At 40.4% G+C, this 21,207-nt stretch overlaps 1 protein-coding gene across 1 annotated transcript in view; it reads left to right on the top strand.

Moving 5' to 3' along the window:
* Positions 1-21,207, top strand: part of LOC130186721 (WD repeat-containing protein 70) — a 39,208-nt gene that overhangs the window by 685 nt on the left and 17,316 nt on the right. The window contains exons 2-10 of the mRNA XM_056403989.1: positions 200-256; positions 360-443; positions 524-629; positions 779-992; positions 2,156-2,215; positions 2,792-2,925; positions 4,695-4,848; positions 8,183-8,259; positions 15,688-15,862. Coding sequence (XP_056259964.1) covers positions 200-256; positions 360-443; positions 524-629; positions 779-992; positions 2,156-2,215; positions 2,792-2,925; positions 4,695-4,848; positions 8,183-8,259; positions 15,688-15,862 — 1,061 coding nt within the window. The remainder of the gene's footprint in view (positions 1-199; positions 257-359; positions 444-523; positions 630-778; positions 993-2,155; positions 2,216-2,791; positions 2,926-4,694; positions 4,849-8,182; positions 8,260-15,687; positions 15,863-21,207) is intronic.

The following is a 21,207-nucleotide window of genomic DNA, read 5'->3' on the forward strand; positions in this document are numbered from 1 at the left end:
AGAGTAGAATTACTTCTCAAGGGGCCACTGAATGGTGCTTGTAGTTGAAACTTATTCACTTACAAAGAAAAAAAAACATTCAACAGAGCTACAGCCTGTATTTTTAAGCATTAATTTGAAAAGCAAATTGTCATTACGGTTTTCATTATAAACAAGATCACCTAGGCTATGATAACCACTGTGCTGGCCTCATTTGCAGGAGCTGCCAAGATGAGTGATGGAGACATGGCATCTGTCATGGGATTCTCTGGGTTTGGTATGTGCAGTCCAGCACAAATACTGAACTATTTGATATACTTACTTCATTTCTTATATGATAAACTGTCAGAATGAATCACAGCAGTCATTGTTCCTTCCAGGTAAAAAAGCCCGCACCTTTGACCTGGATGCCATTTTTGAACAGACCCGACGTACAGCTATTGAGAGGAGCCAGCATGTATTAGGTACATTTATCAACAACCATGATTTGGCAAGCTGATTAGTAATGTGCATGTGTGTGTAATTGTAATTGATACATCCCTAGATGAGCGGCAGAAGGAGACACAGATGGAGGAGGAAGGGGAAAGCTCCAAATCAGTCAAGTCTTCAGTCCAAACTCAGAAAGACAAAGCTGCAGCTGCTTCTTCCAGGTACTTCCTAGTTGAGCTAGTTGTATTTAAGTAAACATATTACAGTTTTGTCTGGCTGCCACTGCCTCAGGGTTTAAATACATGTCTGGTATAAAAGTGTAAGAATAGTTTTTGCTTTGTCTGACACTTAGTTTTTCTTTTCTCTTTAGAAAACAGGAGAGCAACAGCAGCAGTGACTCAGACTCAGACTCAGACTCAGACTCTGAGATAATTGGGCCGCCGGTGCCTCGTCAACATACAACCCAGGAGGATGATGATGATGACCTTGTGGGACCTCCTCTTCCACCAGGTTATACAGGCAGCAATGCTCACAGTGATGATGATGATGATGATGATCAGGAGGCACAAGATGACGACGATGACGTATGTCTGAAATGACTCATTTAACAGAATGCATTTCATGAGTTAAAAAATATTTCCCATAGGTCCACAACATGAATCTAATTGAGTTTTTATTTGTTCTGTCTAAAACGTTCCATCTGTCTTCCTGCTCCCTCACATAGGTTTTTTTCACAGCAGATATTTTGACTTAGTAGGAAAAGCACAGGTTTTACAAATAACATTAATGACTCCGTTATAACAACAGCAGGACCCTTAAACTCAAGCATCTGAATAGAATTCAGCCATTGCTCATTTTGTTATTTACAACTGTGCTTTTCCAACTGTGTCATGTCAAAATGTCTTCTGTAAAAAGGCTTATAAAGGTTCCAGTTTCTACTTTTTGGGACCCACCACTAGATGGCAGCACAAGAAAATATAATCTGAATATAAGTTGTGAGGTGTGCACTGTGAAGGATGAGACAAATATCATGTTGTGTTACTCAACATTGAAATCATTGAAAGTTTGTGAATTTTAGCCATAAAAAAAAAAAAACAAGGCTTCCAAGTTTTTGAAAATAGACATAAATAGATGTGATTAATGCTTTAATTCATATATTCTGTGAAAAAATACAAGATGTTTTTTTTTCTTTTTCTTATTGTTAGTAAATAAGTGCCGCTGTCTGAGAGCACATGGTCTGCCATCAGCACAAGTGAGAGGTGTTCCCACATTCAAGCCTCTTTCTCTTTTTAATTGTTGTCTGTGAGCTACTGTGTAGCCTGCTAACTGTCATTATAAGAATTCTTAGTGTTGTAACAGTAATTAACCTTGTTTTATCCTTGAATGGGAGGGAATTGGGTCTGAAAAGTCCATCAAAAGTCCTTGCATTTGATTGTTTAAGAAGGTGTGGGAACCCTGATATAAAATGAAGAATTACTCAAACAGTTGGTGATCTATCAGTGTATATACTGCATTGACGTAAATCACAGGATGTGAGTGAAATAGTGCAGGTCCTGAATTTTCACATGTGAATGTTCCCAGTCAGTAATTTGCAGCAGATGACTGTGATACCAGACGTTTTAGTCACACAAGCAATTAGATTAAAATGTCTTGTCTTGGAATGAAATTCTAAACTGTAACAACACATCTAATTCAGCCCTGGCTTCTTTTACCATTTCCTTGTATACATCTCAATTTTCTGCCGCAGAATCCCGTGAAGAAGATTCCAGACACACATGAGATCACTCTGCAGCATGGCACCAAGACAGTAAGATCGTCTTCTTTCAGCACTGAAGTGATTGCAATTGTTGCTTATGTGGATCTGTGGAAATTTATTCAATGAGTTTCTGTTAGAAAAAAGTGGCTTGTACCCATCACTGAAATGTATTTATATGATGCCACACTAAAACATCTCACTATGCAGATCCGCATCAGTTACTGGATTTTCAGCCAAGGTTACCTTACATTGTGCTGAATTTATTTTAGCAGCAAGAGGAGCAGCAAGTCCGTTTAGTTTGCTCTTTTGTAGCAGTGAGAAAAGGGGTGAAATTTGTTTCGAGTTCTCTTTGTCCTAGGTGGAGAGTCAATGTGGTTTCCAGACAGTGCTGATTGCAGTTTTAAAACTATTTGGATTTGAATGATTTGATTATTACAAAAGAATAAACTTTAAATATTTTGTTTCTATTTATTTTGCTGGCTTTAGAGGAGGCAGTGTGACTACACTGTCAAAAATTTCTGGCATTCGAAGCAACTTGGTTTGCCTCTTTTGGATGATAATTTAGAAATGAACTGTGCAGGCTTATAGATCGTCTTTAAATTGTAAATAAAACAACTGTCTCCTCAGGTGTCGGCTCTTGGTTTAGACCCTTCTGGAGCCCGTCTGGTGACTGGTGGATATGATTATGACGTTCGTTTCTGGGATTTTGCGGGAATGGACCAGGCTCTGCAGGCCTTCAGGTCCCTGCAGCCCTGTGAATGGTGAGTCTATTTCTGAGAACACAATGTGGAACATCAACACAGTTGCTTAACATGTGGTTAATTAGTTTCATGCAAACATCCAGTACATACACTGTGCCAAAGTGTACACACAAACACACATTTGTTGAGCTTCATTGAGCCTCACTCTGTGACATCCTCTCTTTTCATTCAAAATGAGCCTTTCACAAGCAGATGTTTGAGATATGTGGGTGTTTGTGTGTCTGCGTGTGTTTATTCTGTGTTTCACTGAAGCCATCATCAAAGATTTAATTCTTTTTGGTTTTGGGAACCAGAGGGCTGAACTGGAGCAGGCTTCACCTTATTAACAAAAATTTATGCTACATTTAATTTGATTACAATGTGATTCAGTAGCCTGTTTGGTTTACTAACAAGCTGGGCTTCATATAGAAAGCTGTGCTGCTGAGGTCCACTGTTCCTCTTTCCTGACTCAAAAAGGAAACACGTGAGCTCAGTCAAACTAAAACAATGAAGACTAAGCATTTGGGGCTATGTAGTGAGCCTTTGAAGATGCCAAAACCTTCCAATTAAAAACAGCAGCGATGCTAGCTTCACTTTCATTTCAGCAATGGAACTTTTTGCTCTGTGTATAGAAATATTGGTGCCCCATCTACCCCCTGTTGTGTTAATGCTATTTGATATTGACCTGAATTGCTAATCTCACTCTGGTTAAGTGGTCCAGATAGTTATTGGTCTCCTCACTTGCAAGCACTGCTTTGCTTTGTGGAATGATATGATTGTTATTCAGTGTAAAATTGAAAACATAAAAATCACATATCTGTTATGAAAAGCACTGAATACAATTATAGAATTCTTTTTATCATGCATACCTTATGTTTTTAGTGTGGTACATATCTGTAATAACAGAGTTTTATTATGGTTGTCCACTCTGTATTTTCATTATGTTTTGCATGTGTAGTATGTTTCAAACAGTGTTATTATTCTTTCCATATCCTAGGTTTAAAATGCCATCATGCCCTGTTATGGTTTAGTATTTTTGTGTGTTTGTTGTTGTAGATCAAAGAGACCAATCATCAGATGTACATCAGATGTTTTGCTGTGTTGTTCCTATAGCTACATTTATCTAGTGTTTGTTTTTTTTTCCCTGAGCCATTTGAAGGAGTAAAAGCTTCTTATATAACAATGTTTTTGGTGCAGAAGTCTTGTAAAATTACAGTTCACAGATGGCTTGCAGGCACAAAGACTGTCAGCATTTACAGTGGATTCAGAATGTGTTCTGACCACCATTTTGTTATGTTACAGTCTTATGTTAAAATAAAAAAAATATCCCTCATCAATCTACATTCAATACCCCATAATGACAGTGTCAAACTGAATTTTAGAATTTTTTGCAAATTCATTAAAAAGGAAGGGTTAGACTTAACCACTTAAACTGAAATATCACATTGGCAGGTATTGAGACCTTTTGCTATGACTGAAATTTAGCTCAAGTGCTTCCCATTTCTCTTAATCATCTTTTATTGGAGTCCACCTATGGCAATTGATTGGACATGATTTGGAAAAGCACACACCTGTCTAGGTAAGGTCTCACAGCTGACCATACATATCAGAGCAAAAACCAAGCTGTGGTGTGGAAGGAGCTGCTTGTAGAACTCAGAGATGGGATTGTGTTGAGGAACAAATGTGGGGAAAGATTAAAAAAAAAAATCTGCTGCACTGAGGGTTCCCAAGAGGACCTACTTTGTCTCAGATGTCCTCTTCATGTGTGTCCTGTATGTGTGTCCCCTCAGTCATCAGATCAAGTCCCTGCAGTACAGCATCACAGGTGATGTCCTCCTGGTGGTTTCTGGTAATGCACAGGCCAAGGTGTTGGACCGTGATGGCTTCAATGTCATGGAATGTGTGAAGGGAGACCAGTACATTGTGGATATGGCTAACACCAAGGTATGCCAAAGTAGTGCTTGCATATAATTGGGATTTATTACAACTTGGGTCTTATTTTCGTTATTTTGTCCATTGTTTATATTCATTATTATAATGCTGAGCTCACCACAACATCATCAGTACAACCACAGTAAGCCCAGCAGGAACAATAAACACAAGTTGAACCAGTTAGTCTGTAAATTGAGATGAATGTTTACAACAGACAGTTAAGGTAATCATTTCACCGTCCCATTCTTTTTCTCTTCCAAATAAGTTTTAACTAAACTGGAGGTTTGTTTAATTCCTGTCTGATACTTCTGCCCCTGTCCGACTGTTCTTTTTAGTGATGTTGCTGCATTCACAGTTTTCAGCAATTAACTTGTCAGTGTAATGGTATTATTACCTCTCGAAATTATGGCCAAACATGTAAAAATAAGACCAGGAGTTGTAATAAAGTGGAATTAATCTTGAAGATGTTGTATTTATTTCTATAGCAACAGTAGCCTTCCCAAAAGTGACTGCTAATTCTAAACACAGGCTGGATGCTCTGCTCTTCTGCTCTGTGGGTTAACCCTGCCAATGAATAATGGTAGCAAGGTGCAGCTATGAGCTGGTCTGTTTTTGTATGTGAGGATAATGGTCTGTGCTGTGTGACCAGCCACAGGCAGTCTCAGGGGAGAAGAACACCACATGCTTTTGGGACTGTCGTGGTTCATCTCTTGCTTGTACCTGCATCTACAAAGGAAGATCATAATTAAGTGTCCATGTTTGGGTTTTGCTGAGTTTAAGAAAGCTGTATTGGTGGTCACTAACCATCTGTGCCAGCTGCAGTGCATTTAGACATGGTTTATACCATCCATATGAATTACTAGAACAAGTGAAGGCCCATTGATTGCAAGTAGTGTTTTCCTGGATGTCCTACATTCTTGTCCTGCTCAGTCCCATCTGGAGCTGAAGGGAGAGTTTGGTTCAATGAAAATGCGTTTTGGCCTGCTGACAGCGTCCCAGTCGATTAGTTGTGTCTCATGTGATAATTAATTCCTTGCCTTTACTCTGCCTCTGTCGACAATTACTTGCTCCCAGCTCATCCCACCGTGTGCAGAGATTTGCCACACAGGACTATATCTGCATGCAGTGGGAATAACAGTCCAAAATCCAAAGGCAACAAAAAACAGAGAAAAGCAGCAAATCCTCACATCTGAAAAGAATGTTTGGTATTTTTGCATTATAAATGACTTAAATGCACAATATGTAATTTTCTGCCGTTATCGGTTGTTCAATCAAAACAATAACAAAAGATAGAGTTTTGTGACATTGTGAAGTAACATAGGTTCATGGGAGTTTTCTGTTACACAATTGCCGTCATTGCAGTCAGTTAATCTGTATAATATCTGGATATCTTCAGTGTCAATCGTTCAGGAGGTTTTTAGTGGGAGCCGAATTATTTTCAGATTTCTCCTCCTCTCCAAAACAAATGGCCTAAGTGATCAAACTGGTAAAAACCCTGAAAAAGGCTGTTTCAAATTAAAAAGCAACGTTTCTCCGATATGGGAGAATCAAGGCGTTTTCATAGGAGCTGAGAGCTGAGCTGCTGAAAACTTTTGCTCAGCTTGTATCTCTGATAATTTAAGATCCAGACATCCGATGACTAAGTTCCTTCTTCCAGGTAAAATATACATTTAAAAATATCCAAGATCTGAAAATTGTAATGTGAAAATGTGGCTTAAAACTGGGTATGATGAGATATATACAGGCGACCAAATCAAACAGACCGTTACCTTGATTTAATATTACAAAATTCTCTAGGTTTGAAAATTGCTGGAAACACTTGGGATAATTTAAGTACACAACTCAACAAAATATAAAGCATGGGTCTGGTCATTTTTTTATATTTTATGCTGAAAATTTACACATTAAAAGGTTTAAACGTTGTTAATTAATTTTCTGTCAGTTTGGTTTTTTTATTCATTAACTGTCCTGCTCCAAATTGTAGTTGATCAACAATTACAGAAACCTGTGTTGCTTATGCTAAAAGCACTTTTTTTTTTTTTTATCAGGGAGGGTTCTTTTCTTGGCTCTGTTTGTCATTAACATGCTTTTTTGTGTTTTACTATTACTATGAATATCAGTCTGTTTCTCTTTAGTCATTGGCAATTTGTTGTCCTAAACTGTTGAGGAAGAGGAATCAGATTTGTTTCGGAAGGTAACGGCTCCTTCACCCTAATCATGAAGCTTGTTTGTTTATTTTGATTTTATTGCACAGAGGAGCGAAGCAGTTGAGTCATTCTTAGCCCATTTAAGCTTTAACCTAATCATATAGTGAGTGTGTATTTTACCATAAAATTTAACAACTAGCAATTTGCTATTAATCCCTTTTCGTCATTAAATAGCGAGACTTGGGCAGTTCTCTTTTATTGATTATTAAAGTGGTGTGTTTAAAGTACTTGACGGTTAACAGGCAGGCCACTCTTCCTTATGCACACATACCAATGTCATTTGGTCGATTTCTGCTCATGCAAGGTTCTGCTTTCTTAAGCATCCTGTCAAATAGCAGTATGTCATGTCTGAAGCCTCTTTGCAGCACACTGAAGTGTTCCTCTCTGACCTGGCAGTGAGGGAGGCCTCTCACTGGGTTATTCCACTTTGAAGTCATTTGTTATGAGTAATTCTCAGTGGGACTACTCTGGAAGACGAAATGTCCAAAAGTTACTCGATTTCTGTTTGAAGCTGTGACACAGCCTTCTGCACTGCTTCAGACTTTAGTTGCTCAGTTTTAAGGCGAGGCCACAAGTCAAGGTTACAAAATGATCAAATTAAAGGTCCTTTCCTGAAGGGAAAGCCCTTTAAGGTGCATTCAAATGAAGAAAAATAATTGGTACCTCCCAGCAACCTCTGCATGTATCTCTGTGGATACAGGCCTCACAGTTGCACAGTTGCGCAGTTCACACTACACAACTCTGAAGATACATCGTCACAAAAACGTAAGAGCACCTCTGAAATAATTAACTGATGACCTTTTGCACGGCAGTCTTGGCTCAAGATTTAACAGTGAAGAACAACAGCTGTCTTTGCACATAATTTGTGTGCAGTGAGATTGCAAAATGCATCTTCATTAATTCACCTTCATTGGTTCCTCCTGGTGACCAGCTCTTACTGACTGAAACTGTTACAGCTGGCCTCTAAATACGCAATGAGTTTGAAAACAGTCTATGGTGAAGGCTGGACCCACAGTAAACCCTATGATTCACAGATGTGTGCTGATTTTCAAAGCAACTGGAAGCTTACCACTGGTCAACAACAATTTAGTCTGTTAAAAGTGTGCAGTTTGTTAATTTTCACTTTCTGCTCTTTTCAGGGCCACACAGCTATGCTGAATTGTGGCTGCTGGCATCCCAAGATTAAAGAGGAGTTCATGACCTGCTCCAATGATGGGTGAGTTCTAATTAAGTGATAGGAGCTATGACTTGTAGGCAGAGTCCAACAACTTAGTACATAAACCTAATTAATCATGGTGTAATCCTGTAAATGTTCTGAAAGGAGAAACAGTCACGAAGATGGCCACTAGATGCACAGGCACATCAAATTATTTCTGGTCTTTAAGCATTAAAACGTGTCACTATGACAAATAATTATTTAGGAAATCCATAACAGAACTTAAGGGTATCTACGTCATTAAACCGGACACATGCTGACAGAAATACTATGTGCTACCCTGTTTTATCTGCATCTGTTTCTTTAAACAATGAATTTAGCTTATTATGTTGCATTATTCCATATGACTTAGCAGGATGTGCAAATTTAAATGGTCTACTGTACAGTGATACCTAGAAACAACTAAAACATCTTGTTTTTTGGATGTACCATATTTCATGATAACATTCATAACCACACCTCCTGAATATTATGCTTCACTTGTCCAAAGTTAATTCCCAATCATTGCTTATTGTCAGTAACTAGTGTAAGCCATGTCCAACTTCCTGTACTCAACTGAACAGACTTTTCGTTGCTCTCCTCTGTCACCAGCAGGGAGTCCTCTAGTCCAGACAATGCCTCTGGAAAGGGTAGCTTTGCCTCGCAGCTGTGCATCGATACATGCTACATTTTACACTGGATGTTGTCCAAATGCAGTCCTTCACTTGTGTGCAGTAATTTGGATCAGACCAACAATGCAGGAGATGACAAGATGTCACACAGACACACAGATATATTCTTCCTGTTACAGTTAACAGTGGACTGTTCTCATTAAAAACAACACAAGACCTGTATGACTGCAGAAGCTATAACCCTTTTGCAGTGTGTATAGGTGTGCGTGAATATTTGTGAGTGAGAGCACAGTGATGAGTCTAAGTGAGTGTGACAGGCAGCAGTGCAGAAACCCAGGGCTATCATCATTAAGTGGAAACAAGGGCCTGGCTTTGTGGGCAGGCCGCAGCCCAGTGTTTACCAGTGTTACTGCTCTCCCAGATGTGGAGGCTGGTTTATTTAGCTCTTATTGAGGCTCTGGAAATCCTCCCCTGGCACGTTAGCACTGGGTGTTGCCCCTGGCCAGCTCACAGGAGAACAGCGGAGAGGAGCGCACAGGGAGCCATTCAGAGGCAGAGCAGCTGCATGTGAGGAAGGTTCACAGCAGCAAAGCAGGTCAGCACAGCAACCTGAGTCTCAGAGATGGAAAGAGGCAGTGATGAAGAGAGGAAATGAGAGAGGGACTGCCTACAGTGATTTACAGGTGGAAGAGATTGTCCCTCTAGCCCTTCTTAAATCTCACATATTGCACTTTTACTGATCATCACGTTAGTAATGTGGAGTTCAATACAGGGGTTACCTGGTGATAAAGTGCTTTTCTTGGCAGTCCCTCTCATTCCTCCAGTGCAAGCAAAATGTAGATGTGAGGGTTTAAACAGGTGCTGTCTGGTAACCTGTCGTTTTCAGCGTTCAGGATTTTGTGTTAAGATAGAAAAAAGGCAACAGGATGTTTGCTGATCATCCAGATATGTTGGGGTTCTGGATTTTACTCAGCAGATTTATTCTGCATCTTGGAACAGGCCCCAGGACTATATTCAAGTTGTTTAAAAAACTTTCAACTACTGTTTTTAAAATTATTTTTAATTTCGTTTGGTTTTGTTGAGAGATTTCAATATAGTGGCGTCCAAAGGTCTGAGAGCACTTTCATGGTCTCAGACTTTTGGACCCCACTGTATGTTTTCTTGATTGACAAGAGTGTCAGCCTATCACACTCAGAAGTGGTGGATGTGATATAGGTGGACTTTTAGGATTACGGGCATAATGTACTGAAACCCCATGTACAACCGGAGGATATTCTAGGCTTTCAGTCTCCACAGATTATTAATGCTCCAGTAGTTATGGAGCGACCATGAAGCAATGTTTTGTCCTGTCTTTTCTCTTCACCATCACCTCATGTATTCTGCTGCATCCATTTCACTGTCTTCCTTTGAATAGGTATGGAGTCTGCAGGGGCCACACTGTAGTTAGTGGGCCTTTTGAGAATGGATCAGCAGTTGGCTAACAGTACCAGTGGGCGCCTGCTACTGGCTGTGTCCGCTTAAACATCAGACCAACATCTAGGTTTTTCTCAAGTCTTTCTTCCTGTGTCAGCCTAGTTAGAGAGTCTTTGTTGTGTTTATTTGAATAGGTTATTAAGTATGATCACTGGACCGCCCAGCTCCTTAATTAAAGATCCCCCCAGTTGTGTGGAATCTCATTCATAAGAACTGCCTCCCAGCTCCCTGAATGATTTCATTAACCCAGACATTTTTTTCTCTGAGAGGAAGTGGAATGAGCGGGAAGTACTGATGAAGCAGTTTAATAATGCAGCAGCAGGGTGGTAGTGATTGTCCCTGCACACTGAGGACTGAAAGGGGCTTGAGCAGAATTGTGTGACTGAAGTCGGTCAGTGAAAAGCATTTCTGCTCAGACCTGTGTGAATGTGTCAACATTTCACATTCTTCTGTCATTCTGTCTGGAGAGTTTGTGCAATTGTAAAACGGCACAATATTTTCCAACAATATTCATGTTTGATCCAAGGGTGCCAAATACGTGTTAAGCAGAGAGCCACTTTAACTAAGTCTTTGCTGAAAGACTGAACACCTGTTTGAAAACTGCAGATTTATTTCTCAGAAAGTGAAGGCAATATGTGCTGGGTCTTCTCCCAGTGGAAGTCTTTCTTTGGCAGGCTTAAACTTGAAGTAAACTAAAATATGACTGGGACTTTGTGTCAGTGGTGTATTTTGAGCCCTGCAGTCTTTTCTAATGAACGAAATCTTCAACGCTAGTGGCTTAAAAATCGTTGAATAAGCTCTGTTGAAAAAAATGTACTGTATAGCATTGAACTGTAACCAACACTGAAGAAAACTTAACATTAGTGGCTTCAAGGGTATGACATTGCTGATTCTTGGTTTCACTTTATGTAGTTGTATAGCGCCTCAGGAGAACGATCAAACATTCATGTTGTGCTCATTTTGTGACTGAAATTTCCGCCAGTGGAGCAGAGGAGAGGACAAACGGCGACTTTCTAATTGGGCCCACATGTTACTTCTGTTGAGTCTTGAGACACACTTGCGCATGTGCACACATAAATACACACAATTTGAGGAATGTTTCCAGAAGGTTTGAATGCCAGGGATTCCCTTCGCGTTGGCCTGCTGTCAGGGCTGCAGCTGGACTTGGATGTGTAGCTGTATGCAAGGAGACCCAGAGGACAACATGGCAGGTCCTTTTACTGCTGAGGAATAAACTATTTGTCTTTGTCATGTGCTCCAACCAAACACATGACGTGATGCATGTGGCATACTCAGGAATTATCATTGGAGATGATCCACAAAAATAGGAAAAGTCACACAAAGAAAAATCATGACCTGTTGTGTGGATAAATCACAGAAATCAGTTATGCTCTTTTGCACAGGAGTAGTTGGCTCCTGTGTCCAAAATGTTTTCAAAGCTTTGAATAAGTCAATATTTCATACAGTTCTCAAGGTTTGTATCCTGTGTCCTAATTGATCATTCCTGGCATACTGATCTTATCAAGTAAGTAGGTAATGTATTTTTCAGTGCTTTCTGACGGCTTACTTTAGATTTTTTGAAGAGAAAGGACATTACTGCTGGGTTATTAGACGTGATCTGCGTGACAGAATGGGGATGAAGAGTGAGGACAGACACCACAAAGTGTGTGTGAGCATGTTGGGGCGATTCATGCAGTTTGACACATCAGGTTCATCCACAGTCCATCTGTTGCCAGCCTTACAATGCAACTGTTCCATATCCTGCACAAGAACGCACATACCGTACCTTCAAGGTGTGAATTTATCCTTCTTGTTCAATTTACATACAGTCTTGGCTGAATTTTTGACAGACAGTAACTTCTGTGCTTTAGTGTGTGTGTTTTGTATTTTATTGAACTGAATGTCAGGCAGCTTCCTTATGGGGAGGTCCAGGAGGAAAGTGTCCTATCAATCAGATTGTTTGATTAAATTAAATCTGCGGAGCTGTCTTGACTTATGGTAGTCCTTGAGTCAAGCGTTTTGTACCTAAAGTGTGTGTGGTCTCACTTTAAGGCCTTTTTAGGTTCATCTTCTATCTTGGAGCCACAGTAATAATGTTATGAATTTGCTTGAATCAGCACCTCACTGTACCCACAGTGCATCTTTGCATAGACCTCAGTGTTTCTTCTTCTGCTTCCTTGCATGAATGCCACTGTGCGTATGCCTCCTCCCAAATCCCTCAGTTATTTCCCCACTTTAGCTTCTTCACCTGGAGATGGAAGATAGAGCATCTTTTCTCCTAATCCGCTTTTCTCATAACAGAGCCCCAGTTAGTCAGTCAACCGGCCATCAGGCAACACAACCTAGATACATTGCCGGAATTTGACCAATAAACAACCTTATACAAGACGTATGCCTTTCTTTTCCCTCTTTCTTCTTTATCTCATCATCTGGGAAAATGATCCCAGCAACCATCACCCCCACTGGGCCTATAACCTGATGGACAGATAAAATCTGGGGCCAGGGGAGTTGTCACTCCTCAGTTGATGTGTGAACGACTGTGCTACCTCGTAAAGTGCATACGCATGACTGAGGATGTATGGGTCTCATTTTTATTACATTCACCTCTCTGTCTCTGAAGCGTATGAGCGGGAAAAAGGAGGCTGTTGATTGAAGGGAAAACAGGGTTGCAGGGAAGAGGAAAGGATGGAGGTATTGCCCTTGAATGTTTTTTCTCCATGCCGCATGTGAATATTTTGACATCTCATGCTCTTTCATTGTTATTACCTTCCCAAAACAACCACCTCCTCTAAGAACAAGGTTTGGGACTGCCCCAGATGTTTCCGTCTGGAATAAAAGGTGCATCTTTAATTAGGTGAAGCTGCAGGTCATTTTTTTTTTTTTTTATATTATCGCCTCTTGATTTTTGTTAATCTAATGTGAGATGGAAAGTTTTTACACTTTAATTAACTAAATTAAAGTACCACATATTAGAGCTGACAGTTTCCCCTCCCCTAACCTTCTCTGTCTGTTTGTCTGACAGGTGAGGGTGTGCAGTCTTCATTCTGTGTGCTTAGTTGGCTCCATCCTCTTGGCTCTGTCTCCCTGACAGCCAGCAATGCCATGTTTTGGAAAGAGCCCTTACGATAAATAGCATTCCAGGTTTTGTGTGCTATGCGAAAGGTTATGTTGTCTTTATTGGTTTGACAGACGCCTACAGTCTTCCGTAAACAAAATAGAGATGTCTGTGTGAGGCAGCAGGTGGACCAATTTGTCATCCAGTCCGTGGCTATCACTCGCTTATTCACTCTCACACATACACGTGTATATCTACTCATGTAAACACTTACTGTACAATGCAGAGGTCTTCATGTTGTGCTGGGCATCCTCCTTTTATATATGTGGCTTTTGCACCTTTTTTTTCAAAGCAAGAGGTTTTTTGATTTATGAACAACTTTGGTTTATGTGGATTTAAACACAACTATGCATCAAACAGAGTTTTATTTGACCCTTGCCAGTTCTCACTCAAACCATATGTCTTCAGTTGGCATTTGTATCACATTGTTAGACTTATCCAAACACAGTTGAGTGTGTGTGCCTGTGACTTTGTATCCAGCCACAGAGGAATCCTTGCCTGGCTGTTAGTAGCAGCCCTGCCTGTGTGTTTATACTCCTCTGCTGACCTCATGACCCAAAGGTCATGATGCTCACTAAAGCAAGCAGTGGGTCACAGACACATTTGGACACACTCTGTCTGGCATGAGTGTTGGTGTCGGTGTGTGAGAGGTTGGTTAAACATTTTGTGTGTAGTCTTTCAATCAATAAATGTGGAGCTTTACATCTATTAAAGTGACTTGCAATGCTGGTAGGCAACTCAGTTTGCTCTCGGTCTTTACATATACATTTACTTTTCTCGTCATCTTTTTTCTTTTGCCGTCACTGCAGCACCCATTATCCACTTTCTCGGTTTTCTCGTGAAAAGGGGTTTGAAATATGCAAAAATACTGACAACTGCTTTGACTATCCTACATAATCTGCTTGATCTGAGACTTCTTCATCCTCCCCCCTTATTTTATACCTCAAGTTTCAGTTGTTTCTTGTGTTTCATCCTGTGTATGATTGGAGACATGGCCATATTATATGTCTTCGTTGTGGATTGTTTGAGTGTAATGTAATATTGTTGATGGCTTGGTGTCAGGTTGACTGCATTATTATTGTTTAAATACCATTTAAGTCAGCTTAATGTGTTCAGTGTTATGAAAAATAGATCTGTGACCATGAGAGATTCTTGCTGAGCTTACATTTGATAACAGTCTGGAAACTTTCATTGGTACATACACTACCGGTCAAACATTTTAGATCACTTCTGTTTTTCTAGCTGTCTTTCTATGAAGTGGAAATGAAACATTGTTCAGAAAGTTTGTCCCAACACTGTTGCAGAAGTTCCAACAAATGTGTTGCACTTGCAGGTTGTTTTGCTTTCACCTTCTGTCCAGTTCATCCATACCAGCTCCCTGGGTTTAAGTCTAGAGACTGTGCTGCTCTTCGATCATGTGAAGCCACTGGCTCGTTCTTTTCCTCTAATGTTTTGGGTTATTATCTTGTTATAGGGTGAACGTCTGACCAACCAGTCTTTCTTCCTTTGTTACTTGGCCATTCTGATAGCAATATAATGTACTGCTTCCTGTAGTACAGTATTGTCTTAAAAATGCATCAGAGGGTATAGTAACACAGTCTGCTCCAACACTGCCTTTGTGTACACAGACAGTTTGTAAGTCATCAACAAAAGGTGGGGCACCTACAAGACATGTTTGCATTAACTTTTGAGGCTTCATTTACCATTGCTGCAAGAAAGATGTGAGTTAACAATTTTTTCTAATCCCGGAAAAAGGACTATTTTCTATCAAATTTGCATGATTTTTTAGTTTTCGATGACCTTTTTTTTTTTTTTTTTTTTTTTTTTTTTTACTTTGGGCAGGTTAGTGTTGACCGTTTTGTATCATGTAAGGTTATTCACTGGACTTTTGTGTAGTGTAGGTATATGTATATGAAAGGTTTGCATTTAAAGTCCTTGGTCTCAGTGGTCCAGGTTGTGTAATGTGTTCAACAGATGTAAGAGAGAGAATCAGAATTTCATGGAAGCTTCAGACATGCCTGTCAGACTGATGTACTGTTCTTCTGTTTGCTAACCCCTCACCCTGCAACACATACCTGCCTAACCCCTGTACATAAGTGTGCCTGCACACTGCATCTTAGTATGATTCTGATTTATTATGGTGGTGGATGGTGTTAATGACCAGATACATTATGACGGACGGATATTTTATGGCCGTAAAGGTAAAGAAATTCTTTTGTCTGTCCACAGCACCGTGCGCACATGGGACTTGAACTCGGAGAAGAAGCACAAGTCTGTGTTCAAACCCCGCTCATTCCAGGGGAAGAAGGTCATACCCACATGCTGCACCTACAGCCGTGATGGGAAGCTCATTGCAGCTGGCTGCCAAGATGGCACCATCCAGATCTGGGACAGAAACCTCAGCGTGAGTCTTTAAACACACACATACCAACCACCACAATGTGCAAACAATGTGGTTGTAAACATAGGATGTCTGTTTTGTTATGGCCTTGGGTACAGAGTCATGAGACTCAGGTCATATGGTCACAGGCTAGAGAGGTCAGAGTTCAACAAGTCACGAACACTGACCAGGATTCAGATGCCTGGCTTTAAAATGCATTTGTCCAAACTGGGAGTAGTTGAGAATATTATTAAATGCCTGTTGACCTTTTTTGACCCTGTAATCACACTAACCAGGTACATGGCAATGAGCTTCAGCCAGACTTGCTGTGGTTCTATTCAAACGTAAGTCTACAGCCATAATAGAGGCTCTATGAGGCTGTAGTTAGACACATTGGGTTTTTTTATCAGCATGCTAACAGTGACAATGCTAACATGCTGATGTTAATAATAATAGTTACCATTTGCACAATCTTGAGGCTGATGGAATTTTTGATCTGATGATTACGCTAAAAGAAAAGGTAAGGAAACATCAAAGTGATTACAGTTCATCTGGAGAGGGACATGAACGTTTGCTCTAAAGTAGTTACTGAGACATTCTACTCAGAACCACAAATCTCGACCTTATGGCGTCACTGGAGAAATAGTCAGGGGATCGCCAAAGTGGTGGACAGACGGGCAGAATCACCATCCCTAGAGCCACATCTCTAGCATGAAAGAAGATAGCAGATTATGTAACTGAATTAACTGACGTGTGATGATTGAGTTGAGTTACATGAAAGTTGCTGGGAGGCCCAATCACAATTTCCCTCTGTAGATTTTCCACTATTAGTTAATTAGGCAATTAAGCGATCAAAGTGTTCATACCATTCTTCAAGATTAACATTGTTGAGGTAATAGTTGATCTTGGCTCCTGGGAAGCATTGCTCTCACTTATTTGGCTGTTTTCACTTGAGTTATTTGACAAATCGTCACTGTGGATGAAAATGACTTCCATCCCCGGCAGGATAATGGATTTCCTCCATCTTCCTTTGACTAGAGCTTCTGAAGCACTCAAATGTTACATCACAGATGGTTACTTCTTAACCCATGCCTGCCTTTCTACCCGTGAGTCTGTCTTATTAATGGCTGTCATAGTGACACCTCTGGTCAGGGTCTGGGCAGCAAAGGGATATCACTTGCTGTTGTTTCCTGATGATCAATGACAGTGTAGGTTTGGCAGCTCATTGCTCACTTGCTTTTTCACACACAAGAGAGATGGAAAGAGGAGGAAAAAAAGATGGAGAGCTGTCTTTCTGTTAAAGAGAGTTTGGGGGACCTACAGCACTCATAAGTCAGTATTTTCAAAGAGGACATTTTACAGGCATCTTTCCAGTGAGGTATTGTCTTACATTATGGCTAGCTCTTTTGGTTTCACAAGTTACCCATCTGGGAGTCGTACAACACTAAAGACTAAAGACATTTTAAGATGGAAAATAAAATTGATTGAGGACTATACACAGATATTGCTAGCCATCTTAGCCAACCACTATCAGGACAATATAGATTTTGAAAAATTGGGCACGAGTCTATTTTCATGAACTATCTGGAGATAAGAAGTTGTTTTTCTGCCCTCAAGGTTTTGGCACATTTCTACTCTAATTCTTTTGTTTCACTTCAGATCCTTTCATCTGTCCAACCCCATATGTGGACATGGTTGAATGCTTCTGTTATTTCATATGAGAATAGCGACAGTGACAATTAAGCAGTAGTTAGTGAGTTGGAACAGCCTGATTGTACAGAGGGGCTTATCCAGATTAGTCAAATGAGAAGTAGGCTACACGATAATTACTCCAACAGTCAACTTCATAATCACAGGACTAACAAACAATGTAGTTAGATGAGAGATTTGTTTTCCCTGGAACTATTTCCTATTGTAAGAGTGCTTGTATGTACCCAGGTTGAACAGACTCCTGCCTCTCCTCCACTCACCCATCATTCTACCCCTGGGCTGCTCGTAGGAGCAGGCTCCAAGTGATTGGGTTAAAGCTCTCAAAATTTATTAGCCCTCCTTCTCCAAACTAAATATTTACCCTGCGTCCCATAGCAGCTTACAATAGTCATGTCTGTTGCCTGACCACTGGAGCCTGTCTTGTCTGAATGGCTCAAGAATTTAGTCGGTGCCCTCTGCCCTAATCAGCAACCTGTGCTGCTGACTGAAATTCAGCCACAAGCCTAAAAAGGAGTTGACCTCTCGATGCTTTTATTGCAGCCCCCTTCCCCACTCAAATGAAGCCTATCTCCTGTTGTATGACCGCTATTACTCATGGCCAGAATATGCAGGAAGATCAATCACGATCAATCATGCACATGACCTTGATCTAGAGCTCAGGCTGAAGAGAAGCTATTGAGGATGACACATGGTGCTCTTGAACCCTGACACTGGTTGATTGATCCTATGATGGGAGTCAAGTAGGTCTCTTTTAGTGGACAGCCACAGAGAGTGATTGCATGCTCATTCCCTGACCAGAGGGGTCGGTGCCAGAATTACAAGACTGCATGTAAATGGTTGCCAGGTAATGTGCACTCTGTGATACTTAGTGCATTGAGGGTGCAGCCCTTCGTTCCAAAACATTACCACAGAGACCTGAGGAATGCTATGATGTCATTGGTAGACTTAGATGTTTCCAGACTTCAAAGTGGGACCCCAAAAGAGGTGGTTTTGATAAACTACAGAGTGGGGAGTGTTATCATGAGATAACATGGCAAAAATTCTCTTGTTTTCTGCATATGCTGTGGCTTTGTCACTGCAATCAATCCTTAATTATATGACCAAAAATGAAGATCCCCAAAGATTTTTAAATGGGTCCAGAGCTGAATTTTGATGTGTGTCTTCATTTTGGGTCCTTTATGATTCTTTCTTTCAGCCCATTTTGTCTTTGTAAAATGAATCAAGTTTCCAGGAACCTTTTTCTCCACTCAACACCCACTATTTGTCACACGTATTTTATTGTCACCTGCATAAACTGACAACCAGTTCTGGCCAGCGCATCAGTTTCAGTCACCAGTCTAAAAGGACCCTCAACACACTAATGCAACTCTGGACAGCATCACCATCAACCAGTAACTCTATGGGTCATAAAAGACGGGGCTGGGGGAGATTAAAACAGACACTCACAGAAGAACTTCAAGTCCAATGAAAAGGTTTGAAAATTGTCTAGGATTTGATAACAAGCTAGGCTACACACAGCCTGAACCTGTCTTCATGGAAGCATTTAAAGTGCAATCAAACTGGTCCACCAGGCTATGAAAAGACAGCCTGATCATAAAACTTTACACAGGTTCTCCATCCCACAGGAGGAATACATCCAGTGTTATACATTCCTCATTCCTTACCCATGTTTTGAGCCAGGACAACGACTTGGAAACAAGAACAGTACAGAATCCCATTTTATTTGTACAGTATGCAGCTGAGACTTAGAGGAATATAGTTATTTTAATATAGCCCACTATTGGACTATCTGGACACTCAATCCAGTGTGTGTGATCCTCTAACACACAGACGGCTTCACATCACATCACCACTTGTTGATTTCCATGAAAGATCAGAGCAGCTGTTCAGGGCTGCGGTTTGGCCACTTGATTCTCAGAACGTAACAAAGGTCAGAGTGAGATGTTACAACTGACTTCACAGTGGGCATCATCAAGACTTTCAGGTGTGCGGGTGTAAAAATATGGAGGTAGGAGAAATGCAGAGCCGTGCAGTATTTATATAATGATACTCAGTGTGGTTAGGAACAGTTGGCCCTGTGGTGGATTGCTATCATAGTCTGCTGAGGATGAAACCCAATGCTGTGTTCCTTCAGCTATGTATCGGCTCCTGCTGCTGAGTGTGTGTAGATGTGGATCAAGTCTGTGCGTGTATGTGTGCATGTCAGTATGCTTATGCATGTACAATGTTATATGAAGTGGTTTACACGCAAATCTGTACAGACATTGGATTGATAAAAATTTATCCCGATTCTTATTGGGCAGAGTGAAGGGCAAAGCTCACAGGGGATGTCACAAGGCGTGAGAGAGGTTTGAAACAGTGTATGAGAATCCGGTTTCACAAACCGGCTGTATAGATTATCACAGGAAGCAAACCCCATGGCATCTACCAATGCTAGCCAACATCAGGATAGTAAATAAACACTTTGGCTTTCACAACAGCAGTATATGATCTAGAAATAGCTGGAGTCAGGGTATGTTTGCAATAAACAGCTAGAATAACCACAACCCAACTATTAACGGTGCTACTTTTTCTGATTCATCCATTAATTTGGTATTTCTATTATAATTGTATGTTCCTCTCTGCCTAGCCATATTTGTTTTTCTTTTGATCATTACTCCTGGAAATGGCTCGTTCTAACAGCAGATGGTGTTAATCTTAGACAGAAAGACGTCGGATGAAAAGAGAAAAAAGAAATTGTTGAATGATTCATTACCGGTCGAATGAGAGCTCATAACTTTTTGCTAGTTGACCTGAAGAAACCTGTGGCTGTTGTGAAAACAGAGTTTTGAAACAAGTTGTTTTAGAAAAAAAATCAAAAGCATCTGTGCAATTCCCTCTGATGTTACATAAAGCAAATTTCATCACCTTTTCCTTGCAGTAAATTTGTGGTGTATTATGTTCATGTTTGGCGCCATATATTCTTGCCCTGCAACTCCGAATATTATCACTCAAACTATAGAAACTAGCCTGGACCGTCCTCTTCTGCCAGACCCATTTTTGTGATTTGACCTTGAGCTTCATGCAACAGCTCATAAGAAAAGATAATTACAAGAAAATGGTTCATTAGCACACCCTCTTGTTCATAGTCCATTGATCCCTTCCAACTTATTTGTGCCAACCATGTATAGATGCATCCACAGTAATGTGAATGGAATTTCTGTGTTTGGATAAGCTCCTATTGTCCATGTGCATATGACACAACAGTGGCTGTGGTCACTGTGATTGCATGATTGAAATAGGGCCCCTAGTGTCTTTGTTTTAGGCTGATCAAGAAAAGCAGGCAGTTCTCTAAGCTCGGACACCATGTACCTTAAAGCTAGACTATTCTCTTCACAGAGTTTGACTGTGTTTAAGCCTTACTTTGTACTTTACATTGTGCTTTAGCTGCTACTTATTGGGCCTGAGATAGCCTATGGCCCAACTGTTAGATTAGAAAATGTAGTTTTTACATTAAATTGACCTCTTGACTTTCTCAGCCAACTCAATTTTAATGCAGCAAATAAAAGAATAGGTAGATAATCAAAGATAAAAAATTGAGGAAAATGGAATTGAGTCAAAGGTAATATATGATGAAAATGGTGATGAAATGAAGCAGAAAATTATCCCTGGAGAGACTA

The sequence above is a fragment of the Seriola aureovittata genome, chromosome 18, assembly GCF_021018895.1.
Source record: "Seriola aureovittata isolate HTS-2021-v1 ecotype China chromosome 18, ASM2101889v1, whole genome shotgun sequence".
In the NCBI taxonomy this organism is placed as follows: Eukaryota; Metazoa; Chordata; class Actinopteri; order Carangiformes; family Carangidae; genus Seriola; species Seriola aureovittata.